This window comes from Ahaetulla prasina, chromosome 17 (assembly GCF_028640845.1).
Source record: "Ahaetulla prasina isolate Xishuangbanna chromosome 17, ASM2864084v1, whole genome shotgun sequence".
In the NCBI taxonomy this organism is placed as follows: domain Eukaryota; kingdom Metazoa; phylum Chordata; class Lepidosauria; order Squamata; family Colubridae; genus Ahaetulla; species Ahaetulla prasina.
In genome coordinates, this window is record NC_080555.1 from 5,008,692 (window position 1) to 5,022,289 (window position 13,598).

The 13,598-nt window shown below is 44.5% G+C and overlaps 2 protein-coding genes across 2 annotated transcripts in view; both read left to right on the forward strand.

Moving 5' to 3' along the window:
• TMEM223 (transmembrane protein 223) lies at positions 1–5,529 on the forward strand. Its single transcript, XM_058160492.1, has 3 exons — positions 1–18; positions 1,320–1,810; positions 2,543–5,529. Exons 2-3 carry the CDS (start codon positions 1,342–1,344, stop codon positions 2,833–2,835), a joined length of 762 nt encoding a protein of 253 aa, XP_058016475.1. The 5' UTR covers positions 1–18; positions 1,320–1,341; the 3' UTR covers positions 2,836–5,529.
• The window catches only part of SLC3A2 (solute carrier family 3 member 2), a 24,992-nt gene continuing 16,022 nt past the window's right edge, over positions 4,629–13,598 (forward strand). Inside the window, exon 1 of the mRNA XM_058160742.1 lies at positions 4,629–4,734. Coding sequence (XP_058016725.1) covers positions 4,629–4,734 — 106 coding nt within the window. The remainder of the gene's footprint in view (positions 4,735–13,598) is intronic.

Below are 13,598 nucleotides of genomic sequence, written 5' to 3' on the forward strand. Positions count from 1 at the left end.
ACTACCAGCGAGGAACCGGTATTGAGTTACTCCACGTTTCCTCCTGCCCCCGACACGCTTCTGGATTCTGCATCCTCGCGTGCAGGCTGGAGAACACGCATCTAGGGGGTGCAAAGGATCCCTCCGGCCGGCTAAGAAAGAAAAACCGAAACTCTTAACTTTCTACTCCCCTTCCCACGACCCTGCAAACCCTCCCTTCCTTTCCTTCCTGCCTTTTTTTCCTTCCCTCCTTCCTAGCTTCTTACCTTCCTTTTCTTTTCCTCCTTTCCTTCCTCCCTTCTTTCTGTTCCTCCTCTCCTTTTCTTCCTTCCTTTCTTCCTTCCCTGCTTTCTTTCCTTCCCTCCTTCCTATCTTCACACCTGCCTTCTTTTCTCCCCTCCTTTCCTTTCCTTCCCTCTCCTTTTTATCTTCCTTTTCTTTCTCCCTTCTTTTATCTTCCTCCCCTCCACATTTTATCTTACCTTCCCATCCCCTTTACTTTCATTTTCTTACCTTCCTCCTTTCCTCCTTTCCTTTCTCTTCCTCCCTTTCCTTCTGCTATCTTCCTTTTTTCTATATTTTACTTTCCTTTCTTCTTTTCTCCTTTCCTCTCCTTTTATCTTCCTTTTCTTCCTCCTCCTTTTATCTTCCTCCTCCCTCCGTATTTCCTTCTCTTCCCTTTCCTTTAATTTTCCTTTCTTGTTTCCGCCTCCTTCCTCCCTTCTCTCCTTTTCTTCTTCCTTCCTTTCCTTCTCTTCCTCCTTCCTTTCCTTTCCTTCCTTCCTCCTTTCATTCTGTCTTCCTGTCCTTTCCTCCTTTTTATCTTTCCCTCCCCTCCCCTCCATATTTTACCTTCCTTCCCTTCCCATTTCCTTTCCTTTTCCTTTCTTCTTTCCTTCTCCCTTCCTCCCTTCCTCTCCTCCCCTTTCTCTTCTGTCTTTTCCTTCCCTCTATATTTTCCTTTCCTTTCTTCTTTCCTCCTTCCCTCTCCTTTTTTACCTTCCTTTTCTTTCCTTCCTCCCTTTTATCTTCTTCCCTTCTCCTCTATATTTCCTTTCCTTCCCTTTCATTTTCCTTTCTTCTTTCCTCCTCTCCCTTCCTCCCTTCTCTTTCTCTTCCTTCTTGTCCTTCCCTTCTTCCTTTCCTTCCCTCTATATTTTCCTTTCCTTTCTTCTTTCCTCCTTCCCTCTCCTTTTTACCTTCCTTCCTTCTTCCTTTCCTTTCTTCTTCCTTCCTTCCTCCTTCCTCCTTCCTTTCCTTTCTTCCTTCCTTTCTTCTTCCTTTCTCTTTCTCTTTTTCCTTCCCTTCTTCCTTTCCCCCTTCCTCTTCCGTCCATGCAGGTCCCCTGATCCCGGCTCCGTGATGCTGATGCTGATGATGCCTCGTTGCTCATGGGCTTCTTCGTGGACCCGCATGGGCTTCTCCTCCACCCTCCTGCGTGGGGGCTCGCAAAGCGGCCGTCTCGGGGTCTTTCCCCCATTGGCAAAGCGGCTCTGGAGCCCATCCATCCGGCAAGCCCAGGAGCCCTTCCCACTGGACGGCTTTGTGAACCGCGATGTGGAACTTTTCTACCACGAGCGATCGCGCTTCTTCCGCAACGTGGGGCTGTTTTGCGTAAGCCAGTTCGCCTTCTGGCTCTACCTGGCCGACCTCGCCTTTACGACCTTGCGGGAAACGCCAGCTGTCCCGGAGAAACCAGGCTCCGAGGAGTCCCCCGGGCCACCCCCGGCCCCGGCCCGGCCCTGGCTGGGTAACCTCTTCAACCTGACCTCGGGGAACTTTGGCTCCGCTCAGTGGCGCTACGGCTTCTCCGCCACCTGCGTGGCCGTCGGTAAGCGGGGCAGGGCGTTGCATTGGGGGTGGAGGGGGAACAAGGGGTGGTGTTTGGCTTTCAAGTTCAAAGAAGGGGTGGGTTCCAAAAATGTTTTATTACCGGTTCTGTGGTGGGCGTGGCAAGGGAAGGATACTGCAAAATCCCCATTCCCACCCCATTTCTGGGAAAGGATATTGCAAAATCTCCTTTCCCACCCCACTCCAGAGGAAGGATACTGTAAAATCCCCATTCCTGCCCACTCCTGGGGAAGGATACTGTAAAATCTCTCCTTTCAAATCCCACTCATTGCTAGCCAGGGGTAAAATCCAGCAGCTTCTGACCGGTTCTAGAGAACCGGTAGCAGAAATTTTGAGTAGTTCGGAGAACCTGCAAATACCACCTCTGGTTGGCCCCAGAGCGGGGTAGGAATGGGAGATTTTGCAATATCCTTCCCCCAGGACTGGAATGGGAATGGGAGTTTTGTAGTATCCTTCCCCTGCCACGCCCACCAAGCCAAACCATGCTCACCAAGCCACACCCACCGAACTGGTAGTAAAAAAAATTGAATTCCACCACTGTTCCTTGCACTGATGATGTTCCCTAGTTGGGTCATGAAACGTCTGCAAGGAAAACAACCAAGTTCAGAGACCAGCAAGGACCTCGCGGTGCTTGCAAATGTTCTCTTCTGTTAAATTTATTTATTTATATATATATATTTCTCCCTCCAATTCCGACGGCGTTTCTTTGCAGGTACCCTGATTTTTGTGGCGGGCTTCGTCTTCGCGCGACGGTCGGTCAGCCGGGTCCTCCTCCTCCGCGGCAGCCAGGAGGTGACCTTTACGACCTATTACCTCTTCGGCTACACTTCGTCCTTCACGGTGCCCCTTCGCCATATCTCCTGCACGTCCCACCGTTCGGAAGTGGCCGCAATCATCCCGCTCAAGATTAAAGGGAAGCCTTTTTATTTCTTGCTGGACAAGCAGGGATCCATCGCCAGCAACCCACTCTTCGACATCACCGTGGGGGCCTATCGCAAATGGTGAAGGTCCTTATCCGGGGGCCACCACGTGTCCAGAGGCTGCTGGAAGAGAGAAGAGGCAAAACGCAGACCTTAAAAAAAAATCCAGAATTCACAGCTCCTTCCCTGTGGGAACTTTTTGAATTCTATCCTCCACACCCTTCCGCTTTAAATTAAATTTAAATTTAAAGAAAGACCTTAAAAAGAGGAAGAGAAGGCAGCTCAGGGGGCGAGACGGATGCTCCCTTACTCGAATTGTACTTGAGCCTGGGTGTTAAAAATATAGAAGGCCTCTGGTTTCCAAATGCGTATCGTCTCCTCGCCCAGAGGATGGTGGGGACTCATAACATGAATTTAAATATGAATATCTCTACATTTGGCCCAGCGATGCTAATGCTGTGTGGCACCAAGGGTGGAGGGCACTCATATACGAACTTAATGTGAATTGATGTATGAATATCTTACCAATTTTGCCCACCAATGAAGATATTGGGTGTAAAAAATATAGAAAGCATCTTTTTTCCCCCCCAAATATGTGTCTTGTCTCCAAAGGTGGTGGTGGGGATTGTCTGTCTTCTGTCTCCTTCTATCCATCCATCTATCCCTCTTTATCTGTCTAATCTATCTGTCCAACTCATTCTATCATCTATTTCATTCTAAGCTATCGCTGTCGCAGTCTGTCTGTCTTTATCTATCATCCATCCATCCATCTCTCCTCTCTGTCTATAATCTATCTCTATCATCCATCCATCCATCCATCCATCCATCCATCCATCCATCTATCTATCTATCTATCTATCTATCTATCTATCTATCTATCTATCTATCTATCTATCTATCTATCTTCTATCATCTATCTATCTTTCTCTCTCTCTATCTATCTGGTATCCATCTATCTATCCATCCATCCATCTATCTATCTATCCATCCTTCCTGTCTATTATCTATCTACCTACCATCCATCCATCCGTCCAGCTAGCTACCATCTAGCTATCTATCTGTTAATCCATCTATCCATCATTCCTGTCTATTATCTATCTATCTTCCTTCCATCCATCCATCCATCCATCCATCCATCCATCTATCTATCTATCTATCTATCTATCTATCTATCTCTACCTACCTACCTATCATCTATCTATCTATCATCTATCTACCATCTATCTTCTATCATCTATCTATCTATCTTTCTCTCTCTCTCTCTATCTATCTATGGTATCCATCCATCCATCTATCCATCTTTCCTGCCTATTATCTATCTACCTTCCATTCATCCATCTAGCTAGCTATCATCTAGCTAGCTATCTGTCCATCCATCTATCCATCTATCCATCATTCCTATTATCTATCTATCTTCTTTCTTTCTATCTGTCTGTCTATCTATCTATCTATCTATCTATCTATCTATCTATCTATCTATCTATCTATCTAATCTTTTCATTTTAAATTTTGCCAGTCAATGCCATTAGGTCTCTCTGCCCCAAAATATAGGGGTTTTAGCCCTTTGAAAGCCATGTTTAAAGTTAATTCCTCTCAACATCCATTTCCAGCAATTTGGAGGAACTTTGAGCCCTTGTCAAAATACCTCCCAGTTTCTGTAGCTGAAGAAAGGAAGGGAAAAACAAAACAAAACCCACTGCTCTGCTACCAGCAAAAAGTGGATTATTTTGGAATAATAACGGGGAGGCCCTGCCCTCAACCTCTTTGAGTTAAAACAAAGAGAAGGAATTTGCTTTAATCCTCCTCCCCCTAAGCATCCTTTGCTTGCAGCTGCTGTTGCCACGGCAACCTCAGCCTCTGCAGTGAGAGGGAACCAAAATGGCGGCTCCAGGGACCGGAGAGCTGGGTGGCGGGGAGACCCCAACCATGGTTCACGAGAGAGCGGACCCCGAAAGGGAGACAGCAGGGCAGCAGGGAAGCCGAGGTAAGCCATTTCAGGCTTTTTGGCAACTGTTCTGCATGCACGTTTTAAATTCTCTATCTATCTCTCTACATCTAAACTATATGTCTGTCTGACTATCTCTACCTACCTACCTATCTATATCTACATCTATATCTGTAGGTCTGTCTGTCTATATTGTTTCCTTCCTCCCTCCCTCCCTTGCATCTATCTATCTATCTTATTTCCTTCCTCCTTCCTTCCCTCTCCTTCCTCCCTCCCTCCTTCACATCCATCTATCTATCTATCTATCTATCTATCTATCTATCTATCTATCTATCTATCTATCTATCTATATCATTTCCTTCCTCCTTCCTTCCTCCCTCCCTCCCTTGCATCTATCTATCTACCTATCTATATCATTTCCTTGCTTCCCTCTTCTCTCCTCCCTTCCTCCCTTCTATCTATATCATTTCCTTCCTCTTTCCTTCCTTCCTCCCTTGTATCTATCTATCTATCTATTTATCTATCTATCTGTCTATCTATCTATCTCATTTCCTTCCTCCTTCCTTCCCTCTCCTCTCCTTCCTCCCTCCCTTCCTCCCTCACATCTATCTATCTTATCTATCTATCTATATCGTTTCCTTCCTCCTTCCTTCTTTCCTTCCTCCCTCCCTTGCCTCTATCTATCTATCTATCTATCTCATTTCCTTCCTCCTTCCTTCCCTCTCCTTTCCTTCCTCCCTCCCTCACATCTATCTATCTATCTATCTATCTATCTATCTATCTATCTATCTATCTATCTATCTATCTATATCATTTCCTTCCTCCTTCCTTCCTCCCTCCCTCCCTTGCCTCTCTCTCTCTCTCTCTCTCTCTCTCTCTATGTCGTTTCCTTCCTCCTTCCTTCTATCTATCTATCTATCTATCTATCTATCTATCTATCTATCTATCTATCTATCTATCTCATTTCCTTCCTCCTTCCTTCCCTCTTCTCTCCTTCCTCCCTCCCTCCCTCCCTCCCTCCCTCTCTCTCTCTCTCTCTCTTAAATATAAACATATAAATATATATTTCTCGAGGATGGGGAGGATGGGCAGGACAGTGCAGAGGGCTGGGATGGGTTGGGGAATCCAAGGTCAGAAATACTCCGGTTTCTTTTTATTCCTTTATTGATTGGGTTGCCTCGAGCCACAAGATGGAGGCAAATACATTGCAGAAAACATATTGAATTTATATGCTGTCCCTGCCATGCTCCAAAACAGTAGTTTTTCCTTTCTTATGTGTCAGGGGTTTTTGTTTTTGTTTTGTTTTTTGTCCTTTTCTGCAAGTGAGAGGCAGAATGAGTTGTCACCCGCACAACAGCCTGACGAGGTAGGCTTAAGCCAGGAGACGGTCAGGCTTGCCCATCCCAAGGAACAGAAACTTAACTCTATTCTTCCTTCCTTTTCCTCAAAATAAATCCCAATTTCTGCTTTCTTTCTGGCACTTCCACCTTTTTTCTGTGGCACCTCTGTTTTTTTTTTTTAAATAAATAAATATATATATAAATATTTTGACAGAGATCATTATTATAAGGGAGAAAAAAATAGAATAACAGAGTTGGAATGGACCTTGGAGGTCTTCTAGTCCAACCCTCTGCTCAAGACAGGAAAATGTGAATTTAGGAGGTGAAGCTTCTTCCTGGATGAATTTGCACCCGTCTTTCTCTCTGAACCTGGCCTGCCTCACAGGGTTGTGGTTCTGGGGGAATAAAATAAAAGAAGGTTGCCAGAAAAATATAGGAGAACCAGTGGAATAGCCCTCAAAACTTAAAAAAAAAAGAATTGCTGGATAACCCCTCAGCCTCTGTTGCAACTGACCGATGGAGATTTTGTCAGTGCTGGCGGCGATTGTATTAGATTTATTATAGCATAAGGCAAATAATATATAATGCATTTTACATATTATAATATTTAGATATAGATTATTTGCCTTCATGCGTGAAATTGATTATAGCTGCCAGCTCTAAGAGACTAAAATTTATTAGAAAGCTGAGGGGAATAATCTAAATTTATGTAGGGAGGTAGGCTTAATACATTTAATGAATATTTTCTGGTGCTTTTGGGTTACACTCAAGATTTTTTGAGGGGAGACACAGTTCTTTGCCTTTCTGATAACCCCTGACCTGTTTTTTTGTTGTTGGTTTTTTTTGCCATGGGATTTAAATCTACTTCTCTTTCTATCTTAACTTTCTTTCTCCGCCTATTTGTCTTTCCCTGGCTTTCCCTTATCCATTGTTTGTTTCTCTCTCTCTCTCTCTTTTTTGTTTTTTTGTTTCCCCTTTCTCATATCTCTTGTTTCTCTCTGGATTTGCTGAGAGTTTGTTTTCCTTATCTGAAAGGTGAGCTTTGGTAGGACTCCGAGTTCCTTAAGAGGTATGACCGGTACTGATGGAGGACAGAGTTCTGGCGTCATTCTACCTTGACTGGGTTCAAGGGGGGGGGGCGGGGGGAGGTTTTACTCGAAGGTTTTATTAAAGATTTTTAAAAAGAACATTAGAAACTAATACAAGCTAAGAGGAGAAAGAGAAAGGAGGCAGAAAGGGGAGAGAAATGGAAGGAAGGAGAGGATAATATAGGGGAGAGAAATGGAAGGAAGGAGAAGATAATGAAGGGGAGAGAAATGGAAGGAAGGAAGGAGGATAATGTAGGGGAGAGAAATGGAAGGAAGGAAGGAGGGACGGAGGGAGCAGGAGAGGATAATGTAGGGGAGAGAAATGGAAGGAAGGAGAAGATAATGAAGGGGAGAGAAAGGGAAGGAAGGAGGGAAGGAAGGAAGGAGGATAATGTAGGGGAGAGAAATGGAAGGGAGGGAGGGAAGGAGCAGGAGACGATAATGAAGGGGAGAGGAAAGGAAGGAAGGAGAGGATAATGAAGGAGAGAAATGGAAGGAAGGAAAGAGAATGAGGAGAGAGGAAGGAAGGAGAATGGGAGGAGGGAAGAAGGAAGGAAGGAAGTAGAGAACAGGAGGCAGGAGAGGGAAGGAAAAAATTTGAGATGATGGAGACGGGAAGGGAAGAGTTGAAAAAAGATATAGTGTGTACTGTATGAGAGAGGAAACTGGAAGGAAGGAAGGAAGGAGAGACTAAAAATGAAGCAAGGAAAAGAAAAAAAAATCAGAAAAAAAGTTCTTGTCCTCTTTACAGCCGTTCTAAGTACAATTATAGCTTTACTTCTTACGACATACCCTCCCTTCTTTCCATAATCTATCCTGCCTAATCATCAGAACCATAAAATCGTAAATTGATTCCCCTCCTCCTCCTCTTTTATGGAAGGCCTATAAGAGGTTGGCAGTCATTGGCTTATCAAGGCCGGCCATTGTCTTCTCTTATCCAAGAAGTCGATTTAAGCCATCTCAGCAAATTCGGTCATTTTTCAGGCACTTTTCTTCCATTGTGGGTCATTGTGTGCCAAATCTTGACATCCTTGTGCCTACAACAACCTTAGCGTGGTTTCTGTCGGTGAGCTGCCGGCTGAGCTGCGTGTGCTTGCTTGGCAGAAAAAGAGACAGGTCTGGATCTGGCCTTTAAAAAAATGATCCAGGAAAGATCACCCTAGTAGGAATCCAGCCAGCTGCCTTGCGTAAGAGAACCCTTGTACTATTCCGTGCTAAGAAACCTGAGCTGCTGGTAGTCCTCAGTTATACAACCATTCGTTTAGCGAGCCGGAGTTACACCGCCGTGGACAAAAAAACCGACTCAACAACCAATCCTCAGACTTAAACGACAGGATCCCAGAGTCACGTGATCAAAATTTGGGGCACTTGGCAACCGGTGTGATCTACGATGGTTGCATGGGGGAATCCCGTAATCTCCATTTGTGACTTCCGACCAAGCAAAGTCAGATTTGCTTAACGACCGTGTGACTCAGAACACCTCGCGTAGCAACATAAGTTCCCCGCCTGAATTGTAGTCGTACGTTGAGGACTCTACCTGCAAATAGATCCTTCTCCAGCTGTCCAGTCTGGAGACCGATCCAAAAATACCCATCCTTACGAATGACCTTTTCCAATTTTTCCTCAAAAGTAATCTCACCCAAGTGATCTTTCCCGAATCACCCTTGAAATGGGATCTTCTCTAGCCCTCGGTGGTGTTTACGTCTCGGTGGCAGCCTGTGATCCCAAGCCTGTGATCTTTCCCAAGCTTCCTAGAAATTCGAGATATTTATTCAGGTCGCCCGGGTGCAAATAGAACGCATGACCTTTTCCAGCGAATTTTTATTTAGCGCAGCCAATAAAAAAAAACAAATCCAGCCGATAAATATAGACCTTGCTTTGCTTGCCAGTTGAATCCACTGCAGTTTATATGTTCAGGAAATACTATCCAGGCTGGTCCTTGAACTTACGGCCACGACGTAAAATAAAATTAAAGGGAAAACAAAGTCAAAAAAAAAAAGAGAGAACTAGAGTTTTACATATAAACAGCCAAACAAACTCCTTAAAAGGTGGGGGGAAAAGCTATTTATAAGCAAGAGTTTATGCTCTTAGCACATCGGTGCTAAGTTGTGGCTCGTCCACCTAACTCTTGATTTAATCAGATTGTGGCTTGGAGAGATGGGCAAACCGGTTCCTTCAATTCATCTCCCTTGACGATCTCTTTGATGAATCTGGAGGCCTTCAACTCCCAGAACTCCCAGCTAGAGACCGACGGATCCTTTAATCTTTCTGTCCCACCCGATAGTTTTCTGTTTCTCATCACAGCGGATCTGTTTGTGTCTCGTTTTCCAACCCCTGGAGCTTTCCCAAGCAGCAGCTTGATAGATGTCCTGATCGTTTGTTTTTTTAAAAAATTTATTTTCGATTCTGAGAACTGGTCTCGTGTTTTGGCTGGACGGAAAGTTCTCGGAGGCTGTTTTTGTTTAGTGAGATCCCATCCTCGGGAGGGTTATGGAAGGAGGCAGGCGATCCCTTCAGGGATCTGTAAGGAACACAAGGCCTGCAAAGGTGAAATTTCTAATTATTAAATTAGAACGGAGTTTCTCGTCCGTGGCAACTTTCAGGTGTGTGGACTTCAAGTCCCAGAATTCCTCAACTAACGTGCAGGCTGAGGAATTCTGGGAGCTGAAATCCATCCACCTTAAAGCATGCTGGCTGGAGAATTCTGGGAGCTGTAGTCCACCCATCTTAAAGAATGAAGTCTGGGGGATTCTGGGAATTGAAGTTCACTCATCTTAAAGCCTGCTGGCTGGGGGATTCTGGGAATTGAAATCCAGCCATCTTAAAGCAAGCTGGTTCGGGGATTCTGGGAATTGAAGTCCATCCATCATAAAGAATGCTGTCTGGGGGATTCTGGGAATTGAAGTTCACCCATCTTAAAGCCTGCTGGCTGGGGGATTCTGGGAGTTGAAATCCAGCCATCTTAAAGCCTGCTGGTTGGGGAATTCTGGGAGTTGAAGTCCACCCATCTTAAAGAATGATGTCTAGGGGATTCTGGGAATTGAAGTTCACCCTTCGCAAGGCATGCTGGCTGGAGAATTCTGGGAGTTGAAGAGGGGGGGCTAGTAAAAGCGCCATTAACTAAACTACCTCTTTGATCTCTAGAAACCTTAGCTCTGACTTCCCCAGTTTCAAGTTTATCCCTGCTGTGTTGAGGGCTAGGAACTTGTTTTGTTTATCTGGAAGGGAGGGAGAGAGAAGGAGAGAGAAAGAAAGATGAAGGAAAGAGAAAGGAAGAAAAAGGTGAAGGAAGGGAGAAAGGAAGGAAGGAAGGAAGGAAAGAAAAAGAAAGAAAAGAAAGAAAGAAAAAGAAGGAAAAAGAAAAAGATGTTAAAGTGGTTGTGGCTAGAATTTAGAATAACAGAGTTGGAAGGGACCTTGGAGATCTTCTAGTCCAACCCCCTGCTTAGCCAGGAGGCTGTCATATTAACTTCTCTTTTGCCAGAATAATTGATTCATACTTTTTATTAAAATCCCTGAAATCCCTCTTTCTCAATGACCCTCTTGTTGGGGAAAACAGGATGGAAAACTGCAGATTCTTGACCTAGAAGAAAACTCCAAAGTCCACTGCATGTTTTCACCTGCAGTTTGGTTCCCAGATCCCTGCAGATGTGGCAGGGGGGGGGGGGAGAGGAGGCTGTTGACAACTTTTTCATAGGGAGTTTTGGTCGAATTCCAGCCACCCCAGCTGTTGGGGATGTTATCTTCCATCTCTGAGGCAGATAAACACGAAGGTTGCAATGTCAGTTAAATTTTTTTTCCCCCCTGGCTAAGATCCAGCCGAGCTCCGGCGGCTTTTAATTTCACGAGGAAAGAGATTCTTGGAATTGGATGCGAGCACATGGCATAAACACGCCATGGGGGGGGATGGGAAGAGGCCTCCGGTGTTCGCCTTGTTTAATCCATCTTCCCACTCTGTTTGTTAGGAGACAGACATTGACCGGGTAAACATGGCCATTAAATGGGACTTATCAGCCAATTTTCCGGCACCGGGCAGTAGAGAAACACGGGTGGAAAAATATTCAGATTTGAGGATTTCAATTCCGACGGCTTTGATTTCCGAATGAAAATGGTGTAGATTTTTCTCAATGTTTGAAATCCTTGGGGGTTTTTTGAACTCGGTACCTAAATGGAGAAATGTGGCATACAGGTTGTTCTCGAGTTACAGCCAAAATCGGTACAGGGACTGTCCATCGCTATGTGAAGTGCTTAAGCGAGCTGCGCCCGATTTCGCAAGCTTTTTCCCTTTCCCTCCTCCTCCCCCCCTTGTGGTCATTAAGCCTATCGATGGGGTGAGTAAGTGAATCATATTGTCGTTAAGTGAATCCACTTTCCTCCATTGACACTGCTTGTCGGATGCCGGCTAGGAAGGTCGCAAACTGGGATCAGGTGAATCCGGGACGCCACAAACATCATAAAGACATGGTTATGAAGACAGTAATACTAATATACATGATTGTGGAGATGCTGCAACATCTCATAAGGGTGAGGATCAGTTCTAAACCATATTTTCCAGCCTCGTCGGAACGTCAAACCATCACTAAACAAATGTTGGCTGGGGGATTCTGGGAGTTGAAGTCCACCCCTCTTAAAAGTTGCTGATACTGTTTTAGAAGATATAGAAAAGAAAAGATCTTAAGTCAAGACATGATCCTAGTGGTAGGAGCAGTTTTATGGTGGGACTGACATGCCAAGCGTCTGAATATGGATCATGTGACCTTAGGGATGCTTGCAATGCTCGTAATTTATTTATTTATTATTTATTTACCGTATATACTCGAATATAAGCCGATCCGAGTATAAGCCGAGGTCCCCAATTTTACCCCAAAAACTGGGGTAAACTGGGGACTCGAGTATAAGCCGAGGGTGGGAAATGAGGCACCTACCGGTTGGGGAAACCCTCCCTCCCTCAGCTGAGAAGGCTGGCGGGTCCCCGCCCCCCCCTCTCACCGCACCGGCCGGGCTTCCGTCCGCGACAATGTGAAAAAGAAAAAAACTCGAGTATAAGCCGTATATACTGAGTATAAGCCGAGGGCTTAAAAAAAAAACTGAGTATAAGCCGTATAGACCCGAGTATAAGCCGAGGGGACGTTTTTCAGCACAAAAAATGTGCTGAAAAACTCGGCTTATACTCGAGTATATACGGTATTTATTTATTTGATTTCTATACCGCCCTTCTCCCAAAGGACTCAGGGCGGTTTCCAGCCAGATAAAACATAGATATACATATAATATAAAATTTAAAAATATATTAAAAAACTAATTCAATTTGGCCGAATTTAAAATTTAAAAACAAAGATAAAAGTATAATAAACCCCTATTAAAATTACTAATTATTTCAAGCCAGCCCTGCGCGGTAGAATAAATACGTCTTCAACTCGCGACGAAAAGTCCGGAGGTCAGGAAGTTGTCGTAAGTGTGGAAAGCAGTCATAAATCTTTTTTTTTTTTGGGTGCCATTTTAACTTTGAATAGTCACTAAATGAAATAAATTCAGGACTAGCTGTAATAATGGGAAGACAGCCAAGAAGGGGAACGCTTTGGGGCCAGCCCTAGTTATACTGGCACACGGGGAACCAATATTTAGAAATAGAATAAGAATTCAGACCAGTGGTGGGATTCAAATAATTTAACAACTGGTTCTCTGCCCTAATGACCAGCTGGGTAGGCGTGGCTCGGTGGTCATGTGACTGTGTGGGTGTGGCCAACTCAACGATACTCATGTCGATGGGCGCTTTGCCTTAGCTGTTACAATGTAACAAGGGTTAACCAGAGAGGCAGTTTCTGTAAGCAGGGCAATAAAGATGAGGCTAGAAACAACACCAGAATGTTTCAGTTCCTTACAGGATTAGCTCTGTAAAGTGGAAAAAAACAAAATGAGATTTCTTCCAACTACCTCTGAAGTCTTAGAAAGTTAACAACCGGTTCTTCCGAATAGGTGCGAACCGGCCGAACCCCACCACTGGTTCAGACAAATGATTGTTCAACATCTTCTTAAAAACTTCCACTGTTGGAGCATTCACAACTTCTGGAAGCAAGTCATTCCACCGGTTAATTGTTCTCACTGTCAGAAAATTACTCCTTAGCTCTAGGTTGCTTCTCTCCTTGTTTTAATTCTTTATAATAGCCTGAAATTTGGGGGAGGGATTGTATGGGGTTGTGGGGCACCATTGCCCATTTCCCTGTTCCAGTGTCTCTTAAATAGAAATTTTACAGGGAAGTATATTGGGAAGATCTGCAAGCCTGTGACCCATAAATCAAGGCACCCCATGTGTGCCTCACATGTTGCACAAATTTCCACCTACGTAAGTCCCTTTTGACACTTCAGAGGATGGCCCAAACCTTAAAAATTGGACCTGTTGAATTAAAATAAACCAGGATACAGGTTCTCCAGACACCGGTTCTTTTAAAACAATGGCCTTGGTTAACTCGATGCT

What these genes read in the sequence shown, in the direction of transcription:
- TMEM223 (XM_058160492.1), top strand. Translation starts at nt 1,342, where the DNA reads ATGCTGATGCTGATGATGCCTCGTTGCTCATGGGCTTCTTCGTGGACC. An exon ending in CGCCACCTGCGTGGCCGTCG is followed by an intron (nt 1,811 to 2,542) that starts GTAAGCGGGGCA and finishes GTTTCTTTGCAG; the next exon opens with GTACCCTGATTTTTGTGGCG.